This window comes from Conger conger, chromosome 8 (assembly GCF_963514075.1).
Source record: "Conger conger chromosome 8, fConCon1.1, whole genome shotgun sequence".
Classification (NCBI taxonomy): Eukaryota; Metazoa; Chordata; class Actinopteri; order Anguilliformes; family Congridae; genus Conger; species Conger conger.
Window position 1 is genome coordinate 58430700 of NC_083767.1, and position 27983 is coordinate 58458682.

At 46.6% G+C, this 27983-nt stretch overlaps 1 protein-coding gene across 2 annotated transcripts in view; it reads right to left on the reverse strand.

The window, feature by feature from the left end:
* Nucleotides 1-861: 861 nt before the first annotated feature.
* Nucleotides 862-27983, reverse strand: part of intu (inturned planar cell polarity protein) — a 31623-nt gene continuing 4501 nt past the window's right edge. For both annotated transcript variants that reach the window (XM_061252341.1, XM_061252340.1), the window contains exons 2-16: nt 26192-26781; nt 24887-24972; nt 16634-16837; nt 13204-13322; nt 12511-12600; nt 12281-12358; nt 11416-11599; nt 10600-10653; nt 10068-10130; nt 6070-6291; nt 4973-5413; nt 4114-4208; nt 3403-3592; nt 2235-2374; nt 862-1697 (exon numbers count right to left, since the gene is read on the reverse strand). In XM_061252341.1, coding sequence (XP_061108325.1) covers nt 1586-1697; nt 2235-2374; nt 3403-3592; nt 4114-4208; nt 4973-5413; nt 6070-6291; nt 10068-10130; nt 10600-10653; nt 11416-11599; nt 12281-12358; nt 12511-12600; nt 13204-13322; nt 16634-16837; nt 24887-24972; nt 26192-26781 — 2668 coding nt within the window. In that variant the 3' untranslated portion in view covers nt 862-1585. The remainder of the gene's footprint in view (nt 1698-2234; nt 2375-3402; nt 3593-4113; nt 4209-4972; nt 5414-6069; nt 6292-10067; nt 10131-10599; nt 10654-11415; nt 11600-12280; nt 12359-12510; nt 12601-13203; nt 13323-16633; nt 16838-24886; nt 24973-26191; nt 26782-27983) is intronic.

A 27983-nucleotide genomic window follows, 5' to 3' on the forward strand; every position in this document is an offset into this window, starting at 1 on the left:
TCAGCCTTCTCTGTGAGGAGTTTACGTTTGCCCCATATTTGGATGGCTAACACTAGCACTCTTACAGAAATGAATGTGCACGCCATTAAATTAACTTGGAAAGGATACAATTATAATCAGACATTATTGAACTATGGACTATCAGACAGAACCCACATTACATTACATTATTGGCATTTGGCAGGTGCTCTTATCCAGAGCAAAGTACAGTTCATTAGACTAACCAGGAGACAGTCCTCCCCTGGAGCAATGCAGGGTTATGGGCCTTGCTCAAGGGCCCTATGGCTGTGCAGATCTTATTGTGGCTACACTGGGATTAGAACCACTGACCTTGCGTGTCCCAGTCATTTACCTTAACCACTACACTACAGGCCGCCCATAGTACTATTGTCCTTGAGGGCCTGATTTGACTATGCCAGGTCCAAAGACACTAGCTAAGAGACAACCAAGAGACGACCTGTTGCCTGAGACTCTCCCTCCCTGGCCAACACGATGGCAAATTACACATCCGTCCTTCAGAATTCCCAGTCGGCACTGGACACACTACCCATGAGCCTCTTGACCGTGATCTAACTTGGGGCTACTCAACTTCAGGTCCTGCAGGCTTCCGTGTCTGAAGGCATTTGCTCCTACAATGCACTACACCACCGGAGTTAAGTAATTGGCGAAATCAGGTGGTGTAGAGTATGGTTTGAGCAAATACGTGCAGACACTGGCTATATGCATCTAATTCATGCTCTTATGTTCCTATTTAACTGGTGGGATGTAGGAGTATGAGTTCTGGAGACCACGCAGGTCGTGGGTTTCTAACTTAACGGGACAAGGTATTTCAATTACACATGGAAATAAATACAACTGCCCTGGTTTATTTCATATTTAATATTTGGACTCCAAATGCATTGGCCAATGTTAGGACATGAACAGAGGAGACGGCGTAGCCTGAAATTCTGACAGTTTACCATATGGCTTTGAAGAATATTGTGTCTCGGTGTTATTTCATGGTGTGCAGAATGTTCTGCCCAGGGTACATGAACATGACATTTAAAAAACTGCCTCTGCATTTATTTATACTGGACACAATGTGCCTTTTACAAATGATTCAATGTCATACAAAAGGCAAACAATATATACATTTCACAAAATACTGTACATCTTTAAATATTAGCATATAAAACACTTTCCTTTTTTCCATAAAATAGAATCAGAACAATTTCATTTAAGGCGGTTGCCATGCCAGTTTTGACGAGACGAGACACCTCCCAGCTTGTCTGTTCTGTTGACAAACACCGCAAACAAGTAGACCCACATCTGAGCCAATCCAAAGCCAGTCCGATGAAGAAAAGATGCCGTCCTGATGAAAGCATCCGCCAAATACGGTTGGTAAGCACCTTAACCTTGAGAGGCCATGGTCCTGTGTTGCTCTCTGTTAATGGCTTCGGTGGATTTCATTCCAAGTCGATAAATGACTTCACAGGGTCATCAAGCCCAATCAAGTGAAACTGGGAACCTTGAGGGCAAGTTCTGCTTGACATGGCTGTGGGAGATACTTCTGTTAAGTAGCATTACGGTCTCAGGAGTGCCCTCCTCACAAGGCCAGTCCGAAGGAGAGCCTGAAGGCCATCTCCACCGGGACCTCGGCCACGGAATCATGGAAGCACACGTAGAATTCCTGAGGGACCGGTTCCAGAAGCATCCGCCTTGAGGTACAAACATCAAAAGAAGAGTTTTGAAAACAGAGCATAAAATATATTTAAGCTGCTACATTCGTTTGGATTGCTGTACTTTTGCGTTCTAGAGCATTGTACACTATGGGTTTGTTCTTGCATTATGCTTGCCAGTACACCAATTTGTACATTAATCCTGCCAAACATGAAACCAATAATCATGTGAATGTATCTAAATATACATAATGCATAAAATAGCCGCTGACTGCATTCATAATGGCTGAACCGATTCACAGCTGTTTGTAATCTGCCTTCTCTTTCCACCCAGCCGTTAACATTTTCCCCAGACAGATCCATCCCAGCTGCAATGATCCCGAAAACAGCTGCAACGTCTCTCACACCGACCGGTTACTCCTGTAAAACCACCCCCAGGAACTCCTGCCAAACTGAGAGAGCTCCCAAAAACAACAGCCCTCGACAATTCAAGTCAACAGTAATTACCCCACAGAACTCCGGGCCGCAAATTACACGCGACATTATTGCTGTTGTTATTGCGGCAGACACACATACCCGATGACCCAGTAGGTCATGGTGGGGGCAGGCTTCTTCTGGTCGGTCCAGTTCTCGGGCTTGCACTGGAACAGAACCCCGTGCTCCTTCACTGGACCCAGCCCCCTGGTCCCCTGAGGCCGATCCGCGCCTCTCCTCTCCTGGACACAAACAGACCCCCAGAGAGGAGTGTACCCAGGCCATGGTACGCATCACAGAGCCACACGCCATGGGCCGTGTCGTTTCCTAACTGATGAGTAATTCTACTGTGCGGCCAATAGGGGGCGCCAACAGGAAAACAGGCCATTGTTTTCAGTGTTGCTGTAAGCTCACAGTACGCTCTGTAATGGGAGTAATGCGAGACCTGACTAATCTCACAGCTACACGCTACATCAGAGGTGGGCAATGAGGGCCGTATCTGTTTCTGGTTTTCATGACAATCGCTGGCCTTAATGACTTAATTGGTTCTAACATTTAAGCCATATGACATTTTAGCTACATGTCTTGATGAGTGCTTTAATGACAGCCAGACACCGTTGTTGTGCCCCTGTATGATATGGTTTTACTGTGATCTAATCTCAGTGAACTAGTGTCGGTTTGTATACGGCCAATTAGCTCATTTAGCCAGAGTAATTGGTGGAAACAAAAAACCTGCGTACACAGCGGCCCTCCAGAACTGGAATTGCCTACTCCTGCACTGCATTGTGCATATTAAACTGATGCGAGCTTGTGAGTGTATGGTGCGTTCTCATCTGTTTGTGCTCGATAGTGTGTGTGTGGGCGGCCTGTAGCGTAGTGGTGAAGGTACATGACTGGGAACTGTAAGTCGCTCTGGATAAGAGCGTCTGCCAAATGCCATTAATGTAATGTAAAGTAACGTAATGTAATGTAATGTAATGTAGTGTAATGTAGTGTAATGTAATATAGTGTAATGTATTGTAATATAATGTAGTGTAATGTAGTGTAATATAATGTAGTGTAAAGTAATGTAATGTAGTGTAATGTATTGTAATATAATGTAGTGTAATGTAATGTATTGTAATGTAGTGTAATGTAGTGTAATGTATTGTAATATGTAGTGTAATGTAGTGTAATGTAGTGTAATGTATTGTGATATGTAGTGTAATGTAATGTAATATAATGTGGTGTAATGTAGTGTAATGTGTGTGTGTGTCCGCTCAGCTCTCACCCTGGGCGGCAGGCTCTGTTGGAAGGCGGCTCGGATGGACAGGCAGCAGTGGTGGAAGTTGCGGATGAGCTGGGGGTGGATGGAGCCGCTCAGCTGGGACACCTCCCTGTGCGTGGGGGCGATGAAGATGCCCTGCACCGTCTCCATGCACACGTAGTGGAAGAGCGTGTTCTCCGCCCCCGAGGTCAGCCTGCGGGGGGGGGGAGGGTTGGCGGGGGAGGGTCATACAGGGATCTGACCAGACGGGGGCTTCCTCCTGATTCAGCATGGAGGTGTTGACCACCAGCCATAGGACACCATCACGACACAACTACTTCAGTTTATGACAGACCGCAAACTCAGTGAAATGGCCAAAACGCCCCTCAATAACAAACAGCAGCAGCCAGTCATGGGTCCCAGTCTGGTTTTGGGGTTAGGGAAGTGGACATGTAGCTGTAAAGGGGCAGCCTGTAGTGTAGTGGTTAGGGTACATGATTGGGACCCGCAAGGTCGGTGGTTCTAATCCCGGCGTAGCCACAATAAGATCCGCACAGCCGTTGTGGGCCCTTGAGCAAGACCCTTAACTCCAGGGCGGACTGTCCCCAGCTTAGTCTAATCAGCTGTAAGTCGCTTTGGATATAAGCGTCAGCTAAATAACAATGTAAGGCAAGGTAAGCTAGAAGGCAGCAGGTTAAAACAGGTGAGAAGCAGTCGGGCGTGTGTCTCACTCACTTCATGGTGTTGTACATGTCCTCCGTCTCCCTCTCAGTCAGGCTCTTCTTCAGCGTGCCCAGGTAGAAAGGGTTGGGGTGCTTCTTTCTGGGGATCTATTAAAAACGGCAACCCAGTGAGATCAGCAGCGGAAAGGAGCCATCATCCCTAAACGCAGATCATCGCTGCAAACAAGCTTACAGCTCCTGCAGATTTAGCTTCATCTCAACTTACATTGCTCTCAGAATAGAGTGAAATAGGCAGGACAACCAGAACATCTTAGAAGTCTTTTAGGGCAGACAAAGAATGATATAGCAGAATATTTTTTTCCCCCATCTACCGTGTGTGGCAACACAAAATGTTTTGACACAAAGAAACTGTGTAGCCATGTTGTTATGGCAACCCTGCTCTGCAAAAGAGTTTTTACAAAGAACAGGAAATAAGATGGCATTTGACCCCTGAGAACAGGACCAGGCTGATGTAATGGGTTCATCGGTGAGCCAAACAAATCGAGACCTTCGAATTCTAAGATTCTGAAAAAGAAAATCTGTCCGAAATATGTTGCTAATAGGGCAGTAATTATACTTTACACAAAAATACGGTTGAAAAAACAAAACAAAAAAAAAAAAACATTTTAAATGCTTGGAGCCCATTCACTCTGGAATCTTTGAGTCTCGATATCTTCAGGACGCAAACAGAACCTTATAACTCCACGGTCAGGGGACAGGAAGCAGGACTCGGAGAGCGGGGGGGTCTGGGGGGTCTGGGGGGGTCTGGGGGGGTGGGGGGGGTCTGGGGGGTCTGGGGGGGTCTGGGGGGGTGGGGGGGGTCTGGGGGGGTCTGGGGGGGTCTGGGGGGTCTGGGGGGGTGGGGGCGGTACCTTGAAGAGGCCCCCGCTGCCTGCGCTGCCGTCCGACGCCCCGGAGCCCAGCGAGTCGCGGCGGCCGTCCCCCGGGCCCTCGCTCCCGCTGTCCGACAGGCTGCGCTGGGGGCTGGGCCGCCGCCCGCGCAGAGAGGCCGCCGCCTCCCCGAACAGGCCCCGCCTCCCCGCGGGCGAGGGCGCCTTGACCGCGCCCGCCAGCCTGCCGAACACGGGCGAGCTGGCCACGGCGTCGCGGCCGGCGGGCAGGAACCAGTCGGCGCAGGACAGGCAGGGCGCGGGCGGCGTGGCCAGCCGCTCCTCGATGCCCCCGTCCAGGCCCTCCAGCTGGAGGAGCGTGGCCTTCACCTGGTCCACGTACACGCAGTCGGGCCCCTGGACCCCCACGGCCGGGGCCGCGCAGCCCCCCGCCTCCAGCAGCACGCACTGCATGAAGTGCCTCTGGGGGGGGACGACAGGACAGACAGGACAGACAGACAGACGGCCTGAGACGTGCGCGACACAAAGTGTTTCACAGACTGTCGCCAAGGCAACAGGACACCGCACTCAAGCCCCGCAACCACCCGCGGCACATAGCAGAGACCTCAATCCGTGCTGCAGGCGGGGGAATTAATCTGACAGGAATGTGTGTTATTCAGACAGCAATAACAGACAACAGTGGGGGGGGTTACAAAGTAGGTAGGGGGGGTGATGAGGGGTCCGTGAATACTGGGAAAATATAAGTATAAGTACACTTGAATGCACAGCACCATAACGCACATGAATGCCAGAGGGCAAAGTTTGAGTCACAGGGAAAATAACTACAAGACTGGCCAGGGAAAATTACCCGTGGCCCAGCATGCAATTGGAATTCATTAATTAACATTGCTAAGAAGCAAAGGCGAGGTCACTTCTTGTGTGCCCTCTCAGTAAAGGAATTCTGAGATGGGAATGTGTTCATTGTGTATTTTCAATTTGGCTCTTCCCTTTGTAGTCATTAAAATATTCTTACATTTTCTCCATTATTCTTTCCATTTTATAAGCTATAATGTACACTTTTGTCTTCTTAAGCCAAGCTAGCAGTCAGGAGTGAAGCTCCTGGGTAGAGACAGCCGTACCAGTCCCACGATGAGGAGGAAGTAGCGGCCCTGGGGCTCGCAGTAGCCCCCCCCCGCGGCGCGGGGGCCGGGCGTGGCGCGGCGCTGGGGGAACACCTCCCTCCAGATGACCAGCTGACCGATCCGCTGCTCACACGCCAGGGGCAGGAGGCAGTAGTGCTGGCAGTACAGAGACACGTCCAGCAGGTCCTCCTTCGCCAGGTGGTTGGCTATCAGGTATCCCTGAAGCGCAATGAGCGCAGACACAGACACAGACACAGACACACAGACAGACACAGACACACAGACAGAGACACACAGGCACAGACAGACACACACACAGACACAGACAGACACACAGACACAGAGACACACATACACAGACACATACACATACACAGACACAGACAGACACACACAGGCACAGAGACAGAGACACACAGACACAGACACACAGACAGAGACACACACACACAGACACACAGACAGACAGAGACACGCAGACACAGACACTCACACAGACACACACAGACACATACACAGACGCACAGAGACACACAGACGCACAGAGACACACAGACACAGACACACACACCACACACAGACACAGACACAAACACCCAGACACACACACAGACACACAGACACAGACACAGTGCATCACCGTCCCCGGCAGACAGAGTATTTACACATTCTGCTTCTTAAGAGTGGAGGAAACTGGGACATGTTCCTGAACCATAAAAATTGTCTCCTGAAACAAAAATAACAGCACAAATAAAACTCCATCCTTTCTTTTTTACGTCCTCTCTTAAATTACAGAGACGAATGTACTTTTGCACTTGCAGCGAGCAAAGGTTTCAAACGAGCAAAACAAGAACCGAGCCCGCTATGACGTAAATGAACCAAGGTATATCTAACTGTTTAACTGCAGTTATACATGTCAAAGTAAAACAAAATGAAGCAAATAAAGCAAACTTATTGAAACATTGATCAAAAGGCAAAAAGTAGACATTACAAAATGTATCAATTTCTGGGTAATACGTGAAATTTTGGAGTAGACATCGTTTTTCAATATATTTTGTTTGTACTGCAAATAGCAAAGTCAAAATGATTGATGTATCTAATATTTGCAGTCTGTTTAACATACACTGAGAAATTGGAACTCGTATTGAATTTCATACCGACTAGTATTTAATAAGCTTACATACACTGAAAAATGTGAACTCCTATATTGGATTTCATATTGACTAACATTTAATAAGCATAACTCAAGACTGATATAGTGATTCTGTCAACAAGGGATCGTTATCACTGTCATTTTAATGCTGACAGAATTAAGTAATCCAGCTGTCACTACAACTGAAAATAATACACAAACATAACCAGAACCTAAAACATACAGAGGTCGAGAGACGTGGCAGGGGTGGGGTGAGGGGCTAGGTCAGAGTTTTGTCGTGAGCCACGGACCCCTTGCCGAGCTCAGACCTCACGTTCCCACGAGCAGTACCCCACAATGAGGTGTCTCGGGGACGAACTCAAGTACTCCGAACGTCCTGGAGCCCTGGTAAGTTCTACTGAACTTCCAGCCCAGTCTCGAAGTGAAGGGTGTGATGCAAATCTGGTAATCGATGTCCTGTATTCAATGTATTCCTCTAAAGACTCTTTATCACATATGATTATAGTAAGATATACTTTATTATAATCAATCAAAAGAATAGAGTTGTACAGATTACAGTGTACATATCATCTTTTGCAGTTTGCTAATCACATGCAAGTTACATATACCCCTCTTAGCTCTTTCTAAATTACCTTTCCACCACGATGTTTAAAAATCAAGGTACACCCTTCCTATATCCATCCTCCTCTTTGGCCTTTACCTTATCTTATGGCTCCCCCTTCACGGAGATAAAAGCTACTGAACTTCCATTAATACAATGGGTACGAACACCCCTAAAGTCTACTACTTATTTATATCGTATATAGTATCTTTCTAAAAAATAAAAGACATAAAAATAAAAGGAAACTTATAATGTATTACTTCTATGTATTACTTTTCCTACTTCTACAAGTAATATAGATTATAATTACCACTCATGCCCTAAATATAGCCATCTCGTTTTCTGCGGGATTTGATCCCTCCTCCTTGCTGTTGATGAGCTCTTTGAACAGCTGCATTGGTTTGGGAATCTGGGGCAGGATCAGGACCCAGACTTTCGAAAGACGTGACTTTGCACTTCGTACTTCTCCTGCCTGTTGTCTGGGATGTGCACTGGTATTTCTTCGAACACGTCGGGGGTTTTGCAGTGCAGCCGCAGCATATGCCTCTCCTCACTGACACTGAGGTTAGGGGGGGAGGCTTCAGGTTCTTGCGTGGGTCCAGCAGGAAGGTGTTCTGTAGCGTGGAGGAACCCCGCGTCCCGTCTGTTGGCCTCCAGGTGCAGTTCACGGCTCCAAGCATGTTGTAAAAGCCCTTTAACTCTTTCACCAGCTTTTCTGTATGATGAGGGATGCGCGTGAACACCTCTTCGACATCAGTCCTGCTGTCACAACTCTTGGGCTGAGTCCGCACCGCGTACGTCACTCCTCTCTCCATATCCATATCCTGGAGTGGCGCGCAGAGGGAGCGCGCCACTCCAGCTTGACTACAGCTGTCTTGTGTTGCTCTCTCTTCACCAGCTCGTAGATATCTTCTGAAGCCAAATTCTGGGATCCTGCTCTAAGGTCTAAAAACTTATCCCTTATATATCTTTTTTGTATACAAAAGTGTACCTTTTTTGATAAGAAATGTCCCCATTATGTCAAGCGGGAAGACATTTATCTTTTATATAACTTGTTTTTCAATGACCATATTAATTATTTCTGTTTTTCCAATTGTCATTTTCTCATACCTCCAAAGAACCGTCCCCAATATTTTATTTCATGGGCCCCTCTGGTTTGGGAATTTCCCCCATCTTAATATATGAGTGGAAAAACACTAGCCCTTATGTTGTTTTTAATGAACCTATTCATCACTGGTGTCTGTGTCAGTTTCATAATCTCTCCTTGACTTCCTCCAAACTTTGATTTCATGTAAGCCAGACGTTAAAGCCTGCCACCATCCCAACACCCTCTTCAGGTGCCCCTTTTTGTGGCGCCTTAAGGGATTTACAAAGGACATCCAGCCAATAGCTGAGTGTAAATCATCCGCCATTAATTATTAATTTTCTTTCGGTATTGACATCCCTTCCGTTTTCCTTATTTTTGTTTTTCTTTAGCCAGGCATTGTGCCCCTCCCCTGTAGGGTTGGGGTATTCTCAGTCAGAACTTTAACCTTGCTCCTTAAAACCCTAAATCTAAGTCCCCCGACTTCAGACTCCTCTACTGACAAGTATGGCTGCTCATTCTCTGAACCACATATTTTTCTTCTTACGGGCGTTCTTACTACCACCTCGATGGCGTGTGCGAGGGGTTAACAATGCATTCCTTTCTAACCCATCCCCCGTCAATCTCTCATCAGGGGGGCCTAGGGCCGGGTCCTCGACAGTTTCTACCTTTTATTTGCTCATTTTTGAGGACGCATTTTAGGGCATAAATGCTTGCAGATTAGGCTTAAATTAGGCTAAATGAATTGCAACTGTTCTCACTAAATTGCTGAAATGAAATATAGGCTTTAGAAATGTACATGGCAAAAAAATACATTCAGAGGACATGACCTCTGTGTCCTCAATGGTAGTTACGGCCCTGTATACAAACCACGGTCTGCAAGCCTCATGTGCCCTCTGACTGACCTCCAGTCCACACCCTGCGTCTAACCGCACAAAGCATACCGCCCCCGGCCCCCCCCCCCCCCACCCCGCGCCCCTGCACACTTCATGAAAGTTTCAGTTAAACTTGTTTGGCACTCATCCGCAAATCAGCCAATGAGGGGGCGCAGATGCTCGGCCTCGTTCTCTCCGCCGTCGGCCTGGCGTTGGGTTTCCGTGACGTCAGGGCGGGGCTGCGGGCGGGCGGGACAAGAGGGAGACAGGTGCGAGACTCACCTTGTAGAACAGACAGGAGCCCAGCGTGACGTACAGCCGGCGCATGCCAAAGAAGTCCTCCGACTGCAGAAGAGAGGGGGGGGGGAGACGGCGGGGTTTGAGCCGAACGCCATTAGCCTGATTGGCCTTCGTGAGCCCGGGCATTTAGCCCGCAGTGGGAGACTGGAGCCGGTGACATCTTCATGTCTTAATTATTTCTCAGAATGGCAGACATTAATTATTTAGCGACGGCTCTCCACGGAGCCACTCCTCCTCCTCCTCCTCTTTTGTCAGGCTGAAAAATATGCTGACTTTTTCCTGAAACTTCACCAAGCACAACTACTGTGCGGTGTGAATGCCAGAGTTATGGTTCACACGTGAACGTAGGTGCTTTAAAAAAAAAAGAGGAATGGAAAATATGCTGGGAATCAGTTGATAACGCCTTACAGCACCTACAGCACAACTAAGGCAGAAATGGAAGCAATTATTTTGCCTAAAGGTCTAAAATCATGGTGGTGATTATTGTGACCCGACCAGGGATGCCTTTACCTACCATTTCTCCAAAATCGGACGACTCAAAATCAGACAGAACAGTGTCAATTTCCACCTGGGAGACACAAATGAAATAAAACATTATTATTAAACAAATGCTGCCATAGTGACCTTTGACAGACAAATATTTTATTAATATGAGACTGCATGTAAGATAATCAATTTTATTAACAAGACATTCTAAACCACAGTCGCACACAGCATGGTTATTGTTTGCGTCCATGGAAATGAATGCTTTTGAAAATGCATGATTCCGGGGTTCCGCTTGTGTTTTGCACTTTTCTGTTTACCCCCTTTAATGAGGACCATAATCAGAGAAGAACAACAACTCTGCGTAGTCATGTAGTTCTCCTGAAGAAAACATTCATATTTTCTACAGCCCTGAATTCTGTCCCAATTGCAACTCTCAAAAAGTTTAACAATCAAACAGTAGATGGCAGCACCAATGTGAAGTTTTGTATTCACAGAAAAAAACTTTCCCTGGAGTAAAAAATAAAAAATACCCTGCTAGTATTCGCTCTAAATTAAGATAGCCTGAAAGAGGCAAAACATCTTTAAGCAATGTTAAACTTATTGAAAATGTTTTTTTGTTATTCAATCTATTATTCAATCTTCAAATATCATTCTTAATGGAAGTCATACCTAAAGCAAAACTATTTGAAGTCTCCTGCACTCTGACGTTATTGATACACCAAAGCCTTCTATCCAGCCCTGCACTCTTGATTTAAACACAGACAGTAAAACACCGGGGCTTGGGCGTGGGGGGGATGGAGGGGGTGGGGGAAAGGGGCCTAGGGAGGGCCAGCAGAGCGGTCACCTTGATCTCGGGGGGGAGGGTCAGCCAGCGGACCGCGGGCAGCCCGTCCAGGAAGAGCGTGCTGGACGCGTCAGGGGGCGGGGCCCCGGGGCTGTCACTCAGCCGGGAGGGCTGGATCAGCTGCTGGAAGAGCAGGCAGAAGAAGTGGTCCAGCCTCGGCCCGTTCTCCGACTCGCAGAACGCCCTGCGTGCAACGTAGTGCAACGTAACGTAACGTAACGTAGAGGAGCAGTAGTGGCTTAAAGGACAACCAAATGGTTACAAGGTCCAGTCCCAGGTTGGGCACACCTGCCAATCCCCTCAGCAAGGCAATCACCTGGGGCTCACAGGTGAGCGTCGTCTGATGAAACAGATCCCAGTAAAAACAACGATAGCTATACTTGAATTAACGTTCGTATTTATTTGCAAAGAAATGACAGATAGAGAGAAAGCTTACCGGCTTTCTGATTTGAATCAGACACAGTAAGACTCTTATATACACTTTTCCAGAAGGGGGGGCTTTACCAAAACCAAAAGACATGAAGCTGGCCACAAACATTTACCCCTTGTTGACCTTGCTGTAAGACGAGAATGTGCTAGCTGAGAAGCAGAGACATTAAGGTCAAAGGCTGTCTGCTGGGAGAGAGACGGAGAAAGACCCCTAATAAGCACTTAATTCGGAAAGTGGTCTAATAGTAATAAGGATTAACACTAAAAGGTTATTTGTAATCAAGTGATTGTCTTTATGTTAACACACATTGTCAATGTGCAGTCAGCTTCGTCCAGGCCCAAGCTCTGTGGTTGCCCTACGCCCAAGGGAAATTGAGTCTACGGAGAACATGTAGTTACGCTCCTATTGCAATGAGTAAAGGAGCAAAAAACGAACCTGTCCAGGGAGCCGTACATCACTCGCAATGTCCGGACCACTCCCCCGATGACGGTTTTCAGATGCAAGAGCGGAACTCTGGAACACAACAGCGCACCAGTCTCAAAACTAAAACCTCCCAAACAAGCCACGTTAACGTCTACGTTACATTTTACACTTTTTGAACAAACATATTCTTGTCCTGTTGTCACATTTAAGCTGTAGCCCACGGCCAGTCACATCTACACCACCTTTCAGCGGGAAGACCAAGCACCAGGAGGTTGTCTCCATCCTTCCAGTAGCCCACGTGGACCAGTTGCTTACTCAGCAGCAGGGAGGAACTGTTAATGGAGAAAGACGAAGAAAGATGGAGAAAGATGGAGAAAGAAGAGCATCATCAGATAACACACACATAAACCATACCACTGTAAAAAGCAGCCACAATGCCTGGGGCAACTGCAACATAAAGCACTTCAGCACCAAATGACTAGAAATGAAATAGCGACTAGAATTCTGCAAATTATATTGAATACATGGGACCAATGACAGGGCCCCAGTCCTAGTCCTATGGGAACTCACTCAGAGTTTACAACTTAACCACATGATCCTGTTGGGGTTAAGAAAGAGGTGCAGAGTTTACTGGACAGCAGCTCTCCAGGACCTGGTTTGAGAAGCTGTGATTGACAGCAGCTCTCCAGGACCTGGTTTGAGAAGCTGTGATTGAGAGCAGCTCTCCAGGACCTGGGTTGAGAAGCTATGATTGACAGCAGCTCTCCAGGACCTGGTTTGAGAAGCTGTGATTGACAGCAGCTCTCCGGGACCTGGTTTGAGAAGCTATGATTGACAGCAGCTCTCCGGGACCTGGGTTGAGAAGCTGTGATTGAGGGCAGCCACCCAGGCGCCCTCGATCACTGCCCTGACCGGCGTCACAGCCACGTCCCTACCTGATGATCTGCCCCCCCGTGACGTTCTCCAGCATGTCACACAGAGTGAGGAATATGCCCCTCACCCCCTTCAGCTGGAGGGAGGCCTCAGACACCGGGTACTGGTACAGAATCTCCTGCTGCAGGGAGGGAGGGAACGGGGAGGGAGAGAGGGAACGGGGAGGGAGAGAGGGAACGGGGAGGTAGAGAGGGAACGGGGAGGTAGAGAGGGAACGGGGAGGTAGGGAGGGAACAGGGAGGTAGAGAGGGAACGGGGAGGTAGAGAGGGAACGGGGAGGGAGAGAGGGAACCGGGAGGGAGAGAGGGAACGGGGAGGTAGAGAGGGAACGGGGAGGGAGAGAGGGAACCGGGAGGGAGAGAGGGAACGGGGAGGTAGAGAGGGAACGGGGAGGGAGAGAGGGAACGGGGAGGTAGAGAGGGAACGGGGAGGGAGAGAGGGAACGGGGAGGTAGAGAGGGAACGGGGAGGGAGAGAGGGAACGGGGAGGTAGAGAGGGAACGGGGAGGGAGGGAGGGAACGGGGAGGGAGGGAGGGAACGGGGAGGTAGAGAGGGAACGGGGAGGGAGAAAAAGAGCGGGAGACAGAGAGAGCGGGATTCAGGACGCATAGAAATAAAGAGGCAATATGAGGTAAGCAAAAGAGGGAGACAAAAAGATAGAGGAAGAGAGTGAACATACAAATTAGACAATTCCAGGTATTTGCTTTTTGCATTATCCGGAGCACACAGAAGCAGTTGAATAAGCCACACAGGTTGGGGTAAAGGGCAATGGAGGTTAAGTGCGGTGCCCCCCATTTGACACTGTGGGCATAATAGTTTGCCTCCTCCAGAGATTATTACTTTTCCTGCATATAAAACATAAAACCATTCATGTAGTATAAGGCCTGTTCTGGAGTGCCTGAGGTTAATTGACCAGCTCAATTACACAGTAGTAAGACTCAATAGGAGGAAGGCATCGTAGCTTAAAATACAAAAGCAAACTGCAAGACTCATTCACTGCCCTCCTAAAATACCACTGTCCTTCACCCTACAGTCAGTTTAGGTCCAGAATACTTCACAGCGCAAAAACTAACAGGATCTATAAAGGATAAGGGAGGGAAACAAAGCGCTTCTGAACGATGTGAATTTGAAACACTATTTCAAAGCTTTTCGTTTTTGAGTTTTCACAGAATCAATTGTTCTGGAGTTTCATAAAATGTGATAACCGTTGAGTGTCTGTTACTGTGCCAAAAAAACGTGGTGCAACTGGGCTGGACCCAAGACGGCATCTCTGACATGGTAACCAGCTATAATTTAAAAGCACAGCTTTATCATGTGTCCAGCGAGAGGTTATTTGGCATTTGTGTCCGAATGCCAAATAACCTCTCCTACATCCAGAGCTAACAGGAGAATGTGCAGCTAGGACGATGATGGAAAGAAAAGCTGTCATTTGAAAATGAAAACTTCTTTTCATGAAGACCGCTTTTAGAATGTGGCTTTGGACCGCCCTTCCTCGGTCTGTAACAGAGTTTATAATCAAGAGAGAAGAAAAACAATGAGCGGGAATAAGGAAAAGGTTAATTAAAAACATCATTTGTGCTAATATGTTTTTAATTAACGGGGGAAGTGTTTACATGCGTGTGTCTGGGAAAAGATGACGTGGCCGCCCACTCTGCTATAAATGAAAGAACAGTGCAGCACTAATTCAAAGCAACTTTATGCACAGACATGAGGTGAATTGATCTGCATCTGAAATCAGAATGCTTTTAAAACATTAATACTTTCATTGGCCACAATGAAATGAACGGCACGCAATTACATTCAACTCATGTACATACAGTTTCGCCCCTCGCTAATGGAAATGCATTACCTCAGACTAAATTATTCAAGAGCTTATTTCTCCTTCCTTCTATTGGTGCCTTTTTAATCAACTCGAGTTATAAATACGTTGTGGCCTTGGAGGCTTGCCAAGCTGGTCATGCTCTAAATCCCCTGCACTTTGTCAAAAAACTCCTAGTAACAGAACTTTTCACCTGCAATTCAAGCTCTACCCCCCCAGTCAACCTCAGTGTCTCACATCGCAGGGATAAGTGAGTGTGCCAAGCAAAGCCCTTACTGCTCTCTGAGTATCAAAGCAAGTCATTTTTTAAATCCTTTGCATTACAGATGGAAATTGTGGGCAGAGTAGGCCGAGTTAACAGGTGGCCGATGAAATATTGGCAAAAATGCAGCACACTACACACACTACCCTTTACTAATAACACATATTATTTACACTAAAAGTATTTATACTATCCATCCATCCATCCATTATCTGAACCCGCTTATCCTGATCAGGGTCGCAGGGGGGCTGGAGCCTATCCCAGCAGACATTGGGCGAAAGGCAGGAATACACCCTGGACAGGTCGCCAGTCCATCACAGGGCACACGCACCATTCACTCACACACTCATGCCTACGGGCAATTTAGACTCTCCAATCGGCCTAACCTGCATGTCTTTGGACTGTGGGAGGAAACCGGAGTACCCGGAGGAAACCCACGCAGACACGGGGAGAACATGCAAACTCCGCACAGAGAGGCCCCGGCCGACGGGGATTCAAACCCAGGACCTCCTTGCTGTGAGGCGGCAGTGCTACCCACTGCACCATCCGTGCCGTATTTATACTAATAAAGTGCTTATTGGTATTCTGCTGCTGTAGCCTATCCACTTGGAGGTTTGATGCATTGTGTGTTCAAAGACGCTCTTTTGCATAACACTGTTGTAATGTGTGGTTATTTGTGTAACTGGCACCTTCCTGTCAGCTTCAACCAGTCTGGCAATTCTGCTCTGACCTCTCTCATTAACAACACATTTTTTTCCACAGAACTGCTGCACAGCGGATGTTTTTTGTTTTTCGCACCATTCTCTACAGACACTAGAGACTGTTCCATGTAAAAATCACAGGATATCAGCTGTTTCTGAGATACTCAAACCACCCTGTCTGGCACCAACAATCATTCCACGGTCAAAGTCACTTAATCACATTTCTTCCCCAGACATTTGGTCTGAACAACAGCTGAACCTCTTGACCACTTCTGCATGCTTTCATGCATTTAGTTGCTGCCACGTGATTGGCTGATTAAATATTTGCATGAACAAGCTGGTGTACAGGTCAACCTAATAAACTGCTCACTGAGTGTACTTATACGTGTATCTGTATGTAAACAGAAGCCCTTTGTGTATCATGCAGGCATTCACTTTCTTCAGCTGGCAGCAGGTTCTCTTGACCAAGGCAGGCAATTCCACATGATATGTAGAATTCTTACGTTGTGAAGGGGGCAATTCATTCCTTCACAGGCCAAAATAAAATCGCCACTTGGGGGATTAAATGAAGTAATACCACATTGTACCAGCACAACGAAAGCAAGAAGAAGAAGGAGAAGGAGAAGAAGAATCTGGAGGGCCTGACGTACGTCTTCCCTGGAGGACTCCGAGTCCAGCCTGAGGGTGAGGTACATGACGATGTGGGGCACGTGGCCGATGGACATCTGCAGCTCCACGGCGTCCCCGCCCCACAGCAGCTTCACCAGCTGACTGACGGGGGGGGAGGGCCCGCCGCCGGGGGGGGCCGGGCCCGGAGCCTCGCCCGGGGAGACCGTCTCCAGCGTCAGCTTCACCTGGACGGGACGCGAGAGGAGAGGAGAGGACGACACGGAGGGTGGGTCAGCGCTGCAGGCTGTCAGCGCCACCTGCGCTGCATCCTGCGGCTCTCTGGGTCCCCTGCCTGCCGCCTCCGGTCTAGGACCCAGAGAGCCGCAGGATGCCGTTTCTTACGAACAGTGCAAATGTAGCGGCCTGTAGCGTAGTGGTTAAGGCCTGTAGCGTGGCGGTTAAGGCCTGTAGCGTAGCGATTAAGGCCTGTAGCGTAGCGGTTAAGGTACATGACTGGGACCCGCAAGGTCGGTGGTTCGATCCCACCGGTGTAGCCACAATAAGATCCGCACAGCCGTTGTGGGCCCTTGAGCAAGGCCCTTAACCCCGCATTGCTCCAGGGGGAGGATTGTCTCCTGTAATCAACTGTAAATTGCTTTGGATAAAAGCGTCAGCCAAATGAAACGTAATCAAATGAAATATGATGTAATGCATATGATATATATGTGATGTAATGAACGGCCTGAATGGTAAATTGTCTGCATTTATATAGTGCTTTTGTCCAAAGCGCTTTCCAATTGATGCCACTCATTCAGCCACTCACACACACACTCACACCACCAAAGGCGACTGGCTGCCATGCAAGGCACCAACCAGGTTCTTCAGGAGGAACTGGTGGTTAGGTGTCTTGCTTAGAGACAATTCGACACAGCCAGGGCGGCGAATGTGAAACGTACAATAAATAAAATGTAGATGTTTCTTTTTTGTTTTCTGCATGAGTGTGTCTGTAGAACGGAGCACATTTCAGATCTCCAAGCAATCATTTTCCAAAAAATTTAATGTTACAAAGAAATTTAATGAAATTTTATTTAATAAATTTAATAATATATTAAGTATTAGACCAACTTTATTGAGACTGCCTAGGGTTACCAGGAGAGCCAGAAGCAAGCAACACTGCCAAAATCTGCAGAAGTTCTCCAGTATGTTTGGAGCAGCCAGACATTTTTCTTCAGTTCAACACTGAAGCTGACCTAAAGGGTGGTCACAAAAGATACTAATTTGATTGAGTTTTTAAATGTTTACTATTCCTTACAGAATTTTTCTTTGTATTTAGAAACTTTTCATTTAATTATTTTTCAAAACATCTTCTCTTTACGTATCAGCACAGTACGGTAAAAGTGACATTAATGTGAACCAAGGGTATGTTTTTCATACATATACACCAGGCCAAGTGGCTTTCTTAAATGCATGAATTGACCTGGCTTCCCCTTTAAAAACACTATAATTATGCAAATTAGGCATGCCTCTTGACCCAACTGTACAGATGATGGATGAGACCAAGATAACGCTGCCATTGCAGCCTGTGGCTTTCACCACAAATGCAGGACCAAACCACCATGACATTTTGGTGTACCGTTCATGCGCATTTTGACGCCACTGTTCACCCGTAAGGCTTTTGTACTCACTTTTTTAAAAATGTGTTGACTCAGCACTTTAAGAAAAGGGGAAAACGTAGGAGATGTGTGTAGCATGGACCAACAAGGACAGAAGGCACATTTGGGACTGACTCAGAAAAACAAGGCAACTATGTGCAAAAATGGTGTTTCAATCAGAGAACCACAAGCTTCCAGCAATCTCAGCTCAAAGATGGTCAAGTCCTCCCTCTCTCTCTCACACACACACACACACACACACGCAGGCAGACAGACAGACAGACAGACATACACACACACACACACACACACACACACTTTCTCTCCCTCTCTCTCTCTCTCTCTCTCTCTCTCTCTCTCACACACACACACACACACACACACACACACACACACACACACACACACACAGGCAGGCAGGCAGGCAGGCATATAGACAGACAGACAGACAGACAGAGACACCCACACACACACACACACTCTCTCTCTCTCACTCTCTCTCACACACACACACACACACACAAAGTCTAGTCTGAAATGTACCCTGTCAATACATATCTAGGAGCCCTTGTTGGCATTAATTGGGGGTAAATCAGAAACCGAAACCAGATATGGCTCGAAGGGTGACATTATTTCGTACAGCAAGCTCGATCTGTTATTGCCTCATCCACCAACTAACATCATGTTAAACACCCACATGACACGATCTCCACCAATCACAGCCCTGCGGACCATTATGGACCCATTTGTATTTGGAACAAGAGCAAAGCAGAGAGACACAATAGGGGCATTTTTAATTCTATTTTGCGAGTTGCATTCCTCATTTTAAATGAGTCCACGGATTGCTGAAGGTCTGCGTGAGTCTGACTCATCAATAACACAGTTACCTCAGTCTTCTCCCCTTTCACTTAGAAAACAAGACGGCCATTTAATGAAGGAAACAGACTCCAGACTGGGCTTTTAAAAAAGGACAGAAATAAGCCAAATATGAATACACGGAAAGAGTATGCGAAAATTAGCCATATTAAGATCAATATTCATGTTAATATTCAAATAAATATTCAATATAAACTTGGAACACTCAGATAAAACTACATCTCACTTGCAAAACCGCTAGAAGATCTCACCATTACTTCCTAATAAAAATAATAACAATACAAGTAATAACATTATTATTAATAATAATAATAATAATAACAACCATAAAATTGGATTAAAAAAAGAAAAAACAAATAAAAGAATAATAATAATGATGATAATAATAATAATACTGGCTTGCCAAAGAGGCTAGGAGGACATTTTAATGTGATTTTTATAATGTGCTGGGATCAGCCGTTCTGATGAGGTCTTCTGACCACACAACCCCGATCAGGGGGGTCTTCCACCAGCCAGCCAATAAGAAACCTTCCAGGGCCCTGCTCCAATTCCAACTGTACAGCCTGACCTAGTGTGGTCTTGGCACATCAAACCAAACACATTCAAAGTCTAATTCCCTCTTCCAAGGGGCTTTTCAAGCTGACTGAACTGCTATGATTGTGTACACAGCTTATCACAAATCCACAGGGGTGAACTACCGAGAAGCAGCCCGGGATTCTGCTACAGTAACTAAGCAGAGAAACGTCCAGGCAAGAAAAAAAAGTTTCACTGACCATGAAAAACCTCTTCTTATGTGGTGTGGGCTATATGTCTCGGGCGCAGCCAAACCTACGCCATTCCACACACTTAAAATAAGCCAGAGAGACAAGTACAGCTTGTTCTCTTAATGCTTCTCACCGACACGGGCACAAACGATCGATATTTCAACAGCTCTATTTTTAGAATATTTAAGGGTTTTTTGGGTTTTTTTTTTTTTTGTTGTTGTCGTCTCATTTTGTGTCTCAGTCCCGTACAGTTGTGGCATTCTTGCAGCAGACCGCAGCTCACGAAAGCTAACGCGGTTAGCGCGCGAGCGACGCTCGGGCCCGCGTGCCTGGGCGGGGCGGGGGCCAAGGACGGCGCGCCGTCAGAAAGGGTTTAACAGCTGCTCCCCGCCGCCCCGACTTCCTGAGTCACATGATTACAGCCTTCCCTGAGCGCTGGACGCAGTGAAAACAGAGACGGGTCCCCCGAGACGCCGCGAGCATCGTAACCTCACCGAAGACAGAGGAAATGGAGCTAGCAGGAGGCAGAATAAATCTGCAAAAATTAAGAATAACTCGATCCTACACAAGGCTGCAAGACGTCAGATGCCATCGTCAATATATTTCAGCCAATGTATGCGAGTGTGTGTATGTGCGTGATCGTGAATATGAGTGCCTATTTGCGCTCTAGGTGTCCATGTGACGTGAGTGCGAGTTTGTGAGTGTATACAAGCTTAGAAATGGACTCTCACTGTGTATTCAAACACAGTGACGCGATGAATAAGAAAGCGGGCACGTTTGAAGATACAACGGTCCATTCTTCGGGAGCTCCCGTCCTCACTAAGTGGGAGCAACATGTTATCCGGAATTTTTTTCACAAGCGCCCCAATTCGAAAGAAAGTTAGTTTGCACCAGCATATCATTAAAACTATAATGACTATATTTCACTGATTCTCAGCGCTGGGTTTATGGTCGGCACGGTGGCGCACACTTAGCCGAACAAGCGACACCCACGCCAGTGCCACAGCAGAACCGTCACAGCAGCATACACATTTTTTAAGGTGTGTGAGAGAGAGAGAGTCTGCACCTCTTTTGTATGTTTTATTGAGATCAGAATAAGAAGAATTCCTTGCATTTACAGTACAGGGCAGTCCGTAAGTATTTGAACAGTGACTTTTTTGGTTTTCTTTTGTTTCTCACATTTTAAAGTGCAGTCAGCTTTTTATTTTTTATTTTACATCCATATTGCGTGAACCATGTAGGAATTAGAGCCGTTTTTATTTTCAGGGGACCAAAAGCAACTGGACAAATTAACTGAAAACTGAAGAAAAAGTAATAATTTTCTATATTCTGCTGAGAATCATTTGCAATCAATGATGTAAAAACCCTACAGAGCCAAAACAACAAAAAAATATGTCACTGTCCAAATACTTATGGACTGCACTGTATATAGCGCTGTTCTCACACTCAAACCGCTCAACAGTGATAAACTCGCCCCAACCTCCACCAATACGTAGTGCCCTCATGCACGATGCATGGCAGCCTGAACACTCGCCACACATTTTTAAGCAGACAGAGTGGTGATTATAGTGCAGGCAGGGACTCAAACCCTGTACATACTGCACCACAAGGCTCGCCAGGAGCACGCGTCTTTAACCCAGAGGAGTGGCCAGAGATTTGGACATGCTCAGATCCAATTTTGTTGGGACACACTGAGCACTGTACTTTACTCGGTTTGTTCAGTAGCTAAAGGTGCATATTAAAGCATCCTGGGTAAACTGTAATGGTTCGTCTGCGTCCTTTCTTAGCATTTTAATGAAGGCTGAATATTTCCAAAGGCTTATTAGTTGTGGCAATAGAGGAGCAATCTCTGTAAAGAGCACAATGGGTTGGCAATGACTACAACTACACACAACCCTGGTAAACCGCTCATCCCACCGATACATACAGACAGTGCCGAGCGCTTCCCAAATGGCCACAATTGCACTGGTCAAAATTACGCCCTGCGCAAGGGGAAAATATGCAACTTGGAGCCCAGCTCTGATGCTGAAAATCAGGTTGAGCTCCAAACCCAGTCTGCACGCCTCCTGGTGAAGGAGCTTCCAAAATGACAACCAGCCAAACGGCGGCGGCCGAGTGACCACGACGTCTACGTCGCGCTCGGTGAACATAAACAACAGCACGCAAAACAAGCGGAAATCTTAAGGTCCGACGTTAGAATTGTTTGTCGAAAAACAGACAGATTGCGTGCGCAGAGGGCAAAAGTCCATTTTGGTCCAGCTCTGCGCTTCCCCCCAGTGTAATTTGCTATCTGCTCGCATCGTCTAATCAGCAGCAATGACAGCGCCGCAGCGTAATGGCTCTCTTCCTGTGGTTTCCAGACTCGACCGTCGCCGTCCAGATTCTCTCCACCGCACACTGGATCACTCCTGGCAGCACTGTAATTTTAAAAATTCCTTCTTTTACTCCTCTCTCTTTTTTGCTCCTTTACTTCGCGCAGGGACAGATGGAAAGCGAATGCGGACGTGTCTTAAAAAAAAATAAAAAACACAAACTAAAAAAAACATCAAAGGTATCCCTCTGACATCGACCCGCCATTTCTGCCCATAGAAAAAGGTGATGATTGTTGGCTACTAAATATGTTTTAAGTCAAAATGGGAACTATAGGGAATTTTCATTCTGTGCCTTCTGTGGTAAGAGACCGAGGCCCCTGAAGCCACATAAAAGTGGTAAAAATATAAGCATATTTCTACACAAGTTTCATAAGCTTTAAATACATGTAGCTCCAGCACCCTAATTATACATTAGAATGATTAGTACCTGCCGAGGAGTGGTTAATTGATTAATTGAGTGGAAGGGGGAAACAGCTTTGTGCTTTTGTCGTATCTGCAGAGTAAGTGTGCAAACATGACGAGGCAGCGCATTATTTTCCTCCCATCTGGCACCCGCTTCGTTAAGGTCCCGGTTTGTGCAAACTCGGGAGAGCGCGCTTCATTTAGCCGCCGTCCCGTTTCCCATCGCACTTCTGCCACTCAGAGGGACGGACCGCTGATGCCATTAACTTCAAGCTCCCTGTTATTTGGGTAACGGGAAAACAGAATTTTGCCGCTATTAAGAAGGCACCAAGAAGGCCCTTATTATGACGCAAAATGTGAAGACAGCTTGGAACAACTGAGAACATCTGGCAACCCAGCGGCCTCAAATGACAGCCTTAATGAAGATCGTCCATACCGTGTGTCCTCAAGTGGGTTATGCCATTTTCCAGTGGCAGTAGGTCAACCACGCTTCTTTTTTTTAACCAAACTAATACATTTTCCATATTAACATGCACTTTGGCAAATCCTAAGTGCAACTCCTCTCTCAAACAAGGCGCTGTTATTCCAGCTACAGCTGCTGCTGAAATCATATTCCATAGGTCAAGACTCTCCAGTCACCTGAGGAGGTGTGAACGCCATAGACAAACAGCTTCTCAGGTGTGTGAGGTCTACAGTTGCTGCACACTCAGATTCTTACACCCTCTGGATGAGGAATGAGATTATGCTTCACATTTTCTTTTTATATGAAGACAAAAATAGAAAAGTTACCTTCATTTTCTGTATGCTGCAGTGTACTTAGCATCTTGGAGTCTGACAGTAGCCAACCCCATTGGCACTGAATAGCCAGAGAAAGAAGAGTCTAGTTATCCATGTCTGTGAAAATTCAGCATGAATGAGAATAAATGGCAGCTAATCGCAGATAATGCAAAACTAAGTTGAAATACTTGCAGTGAACTGCCCCTGTGCACTTTCATCGTGCGGAGTGGAAACAAACATAAATGGTACACAAAGACTCTTATTAAGCTGCAGAACATTCGGTCCGGACACCAGCCAATTTAGCCACCGCAGTGAAGTCCGAGAGGTTGTTTTTGTTGCAAAATGTGGCTACAAGGATTACTTGTGGGCAGAGCTGAGGAATGAACCATGCATAGCTCTGAGAAATATGTATAACGTTGACACATTTGAGATGTTTTCATTTTTTTATTAAAGTTTTAAAATTATTTTCCCATAACTGTCTGACATCACGTTCTGAACCATCTACACTCAACTGCTGCAGCCTGAGGCAGTGTAAATCAAACCGTACGCCACCAAATGGCAAAAACAAATTCATGTCCAACAGCGGTTTTCAATGACTGGACACACGCTGCTCTCGGAACGCAATGAGGATAATTTGAGTTGACAAGTACGTGTGGAACTTTGTTAAAAACTTGTTAAAAAGTGATATTTAATTTGAATGTTTAATAAAGCAATTCCCTTCACCAATTGGCAGTATTCCTTTGATCACAGGGCCGCGCTCTCTTTCAGCGTCACCTCTTTCTCATCCCCGCCGTGCCTCTCCCAGTCAATCTCACCCCTTTATTTATTTTTTTTATACCGTTTCCCCCCTTTTCTTCTCTTCAATTTGCAAATGTCCTGAACCTCAACTCTGTGCAGTCCTGGCTTTCCCCCGTTTCTGAAACCAATTGGCAGAGTGCTCGGGTGAGCGGTTATTATGGGCTGTGAAAGTGATTTTTGGAACAAAAATATTTTTCTCTCTCCCATTGGACTCATGGGTTGATTCTCTGATCTGTTCATCAAAAACTACTCCGTCCGTCTGACAATGGCTGCTGGGCAGGTCACAGTTGAATCCAGTTTGCATACGAGTTTGCATAGACATTCAGCAGATTAGACATTCCAGATTTGGGTGGGATTGGAGATTAGAAAAACGGAATTTTAAAGTTTCAGTTGCAGAGGCTTCAAATCTCATTGGGTCAGTAATTGAATGAATGACCATGTGCTTCCTGTACCAGAATGGCCAGCATGTAGCCTAGTGGCTAAGGTACATGACTGGGACCCAGAAGGTTGGCCCTTAACCCTGCATTGCTCTATGGTGGATTGTGCCCTGCTTAGTCTAATCAACTGTAAGTCGCTTTGGATGAAAAACTAACAAATTATATTTATTTACATTATTTATTTACTGTACCAGCACAATGGAATCACACACATACCTGCATTGGACCAGGGATGCAGGAAAGCACTCTTTCAATGTTCTCTGATGTCACGTCCACATCGTCAACAGCAACAAGAACATCACCTGTGAGGACAGGAACACTGAGTCAGTTTCACAGTACTGTACAGCACAGCTCAAGGTAATCTACTCTGCACACACAATACACAGAGGGCTGGTTATGGCAACCAGTCACATTGGTACAAAGTGTAAAATGGAAAACCTCTACTGCAAGGGATAGAACAGAGACCATCAAATCTGGTCCTCAAATCCAAACCAGCCCTGGTTTTCTTTTCTTCCAGGTAACTAATTGAATAATTAGTGCTACTAATTGGCCAGAATGCCTTCACATCTGATTCCCAGGTAAAAGGAGGGCAGAAACCCAGCAATTCTTGTCCCTCAAGGACTGTGATTTCATGATCCCTGGGACAGAACACATTAGTCTTCACTAGGCAATTTAATGCATTCATTTTTCCAACAATCTATGGTTTAGAAAACGTTCCATGTTCATCTAACATCACAACAACAAAGATTGGAACAGGACCTGTGCACATAACACGTGAATACCTATCTCCCTCTCTCCCAAGTTATTTTAGATATTTAACCAGGGTAATTGTTCTAGCATGGATGCCCACTCCTTGAAAGGCAGTCTAACTGCTAACTTATGTGCATTCTTTTTTTTTTCACAGTGTAATTGTGTTGCCATTCCTTTGGTCTTCTCAGACAACTGCCCTAAGTGTTCCTGAGTCAGATGCTTCCACGGCCGGGAAACTTCCAAATGTGACAAGAGATAATGGGCCATCACTCTCAGCAAACAACAATGTCAGACATCTTAAAGGCAGAATCATTTATAATCATCTTTTTTTTTGTATACAGGCAGGGCCTGGATGAACATCTAATAATAGTACCCTCATAATCTTAACATACAATAATAACAATAAGAGTTTATAGTCCAAGGGTTGAACTACTTTCATTTAAAAAAAATATCTTTGTAAAAAGATATTGAATAGCTCTGTATAACTCCTATAATGTACTGAATAGATGGGTAATAAACAGTAAGGCCTGTGTTCATATAGAAATGCGGCTTCTGACCCACCAAACAGGATCTGGGCATGTAGAAATGTGACTCCAAGCTAGCCAATCAGCATCTGGACATGTGGAGATGTGGCTCCAGGCTGCCCAATCAGCATCTGGGCATGCGGACATGTGACTCCCGACTCACCAATCAGGATCTGGGCATGTGGACATGTGACTCCCGACTCACCAATCAGGATCTGGGCATGTGGACATGTGACTCCCGACTCACCAATCAGGATCTGGGCGCACTTGATGGCAGGACTGCTGGGCACCAGGCCGTGGACGGTGAGCCGCTCCTCTTGCTGCCCCACGCCCCCTCCCTCTCCCTTCCCCCAGGCGGGGCGGTGCACCAGGCCCACCAGCGCCTCTAGCAGCCCGCCCTTCCCCAGGGGAGGCGAGCAGCTCCCCAGCCTTTTGGGGTTCAGGTACACGTACACCTCCTTGAGGAGCCGCTGCTGGACCACCACGCCCGGCCGCTGCCCCACCTGGTTCTTCAGGATGGAGGTGGGGTGGGGAGGGTGGGCCTGGCCCCCCGACCCCGCGCCCCAGCTCCCCTCTGCCCGCCGCTGCGAGGGCCGCTTCTTCCTCAGGATCTTGGCCAGCTTCTTCAGCTTGTGCTCCGCCTTGCCCTTCTCCTTGTGCTTCCCGCCGTCCGTGATCACCTCCGCCTCCTTGTCGCTGAAGCGCACGTGATTGGTGGGGAGCCCCTGCAGGGCGCCGGCGTGGGCCAATGCCGCCTCCTCCTCGCCCTCGCTGAGCTCCAGGTAAAACAGCTCCCCGTTCTTCTGGACATCGTCCAGCCATTCCGGCTCAAGGTCACTGTCACGCAGGGAGGGAAACGAGACTGGGGTTACTGAGGAATTGAGCCTTAATGGAGGGCACACCAACTGCCCTGGATTATAATACATTTAACTATTTTTCCACCAACATGGCTCCCCAATTTCTAATTCCCATTTATGACTGTACTCTCGTCCCATTGTTGCTCTGTCCTAAGTAACAAAGGAGGAGGACTTTGATTCAATACAGATAACATTACAATGAGCGGCATCTGAAGGACATGCAAGTCCTTTTCACTCTCAACCAACTGAGCAGTGCAGCTAATGTGCAAGAGAACAGCAAGAAACAGAAAGAGGTGGTGCAGGCAGACTGCAGATACTCAATCGGCGTGAGGAGGCGCTATACAACAGTCCGGCGAGGGATACCCTGATAGTTGAAATCCTCCCTCCTTGGGTGACACTAGGGCAAAACCACACCTCCCTCCACAGACTCCTGGGCCAAGGCTGGGACTGGCAGTCTGTAAATCCCTGTAACCAGCACATGTGCCTCAATTGGCAATGCCCCTCAGCAGGTCCAATAAAGTTCACTCCTCGTGCAAAGTTTGGCTCTCCAAAATCGGGCGTCCTAAAGGCCTCTTAGTTCCATTTGGATGGCAAGTCAGATTATTAGTCAGGTTCCAAACTAAAAATGAATTAATGATTAAGAAGCCAGTTAAAATATTTTTAAGAAGGAGAAAAGGGTACAACAGAAAGTAAAAAAGTGAGAACCTATCCGCATTAGCAATAAAGGCGTTCGCATGAGAGCTGGATTTAATGCCTTAATATAAAGGTGTAAAGGTTTATGACTTACAATGGCATTTCATTTGATGAGGTCATTAAATGCTTTATAGTTACAAGTCATAAAAAAAAGAATTTCATTAACATTTGGCCTTTCTTTTCTGGGGTTTCTTTTCAACTCCAGCTCACGCAGCATTTAAAGAAATAAAAACAAGCAGTACGTGCCCACATAAAGAATGGAGGCATTATTTTTTGAGGGAGAAAACAGTGAAAGAGAGAGAGAAACCCACACACCCTTCAAAATAAAATGTTCTAGCTTTGCAAAAAAAGAAAACCAACTATTGAGCCAGGCATTTTTGTTTCTCTAAATTAAGCCGCACCACCCCTGTGGTCGACTCTTGGAAACCACATCCATAAATTTTCTGAAGATGGTGAATGGCATATAATTATTTATGAAGGTTAAGTTTC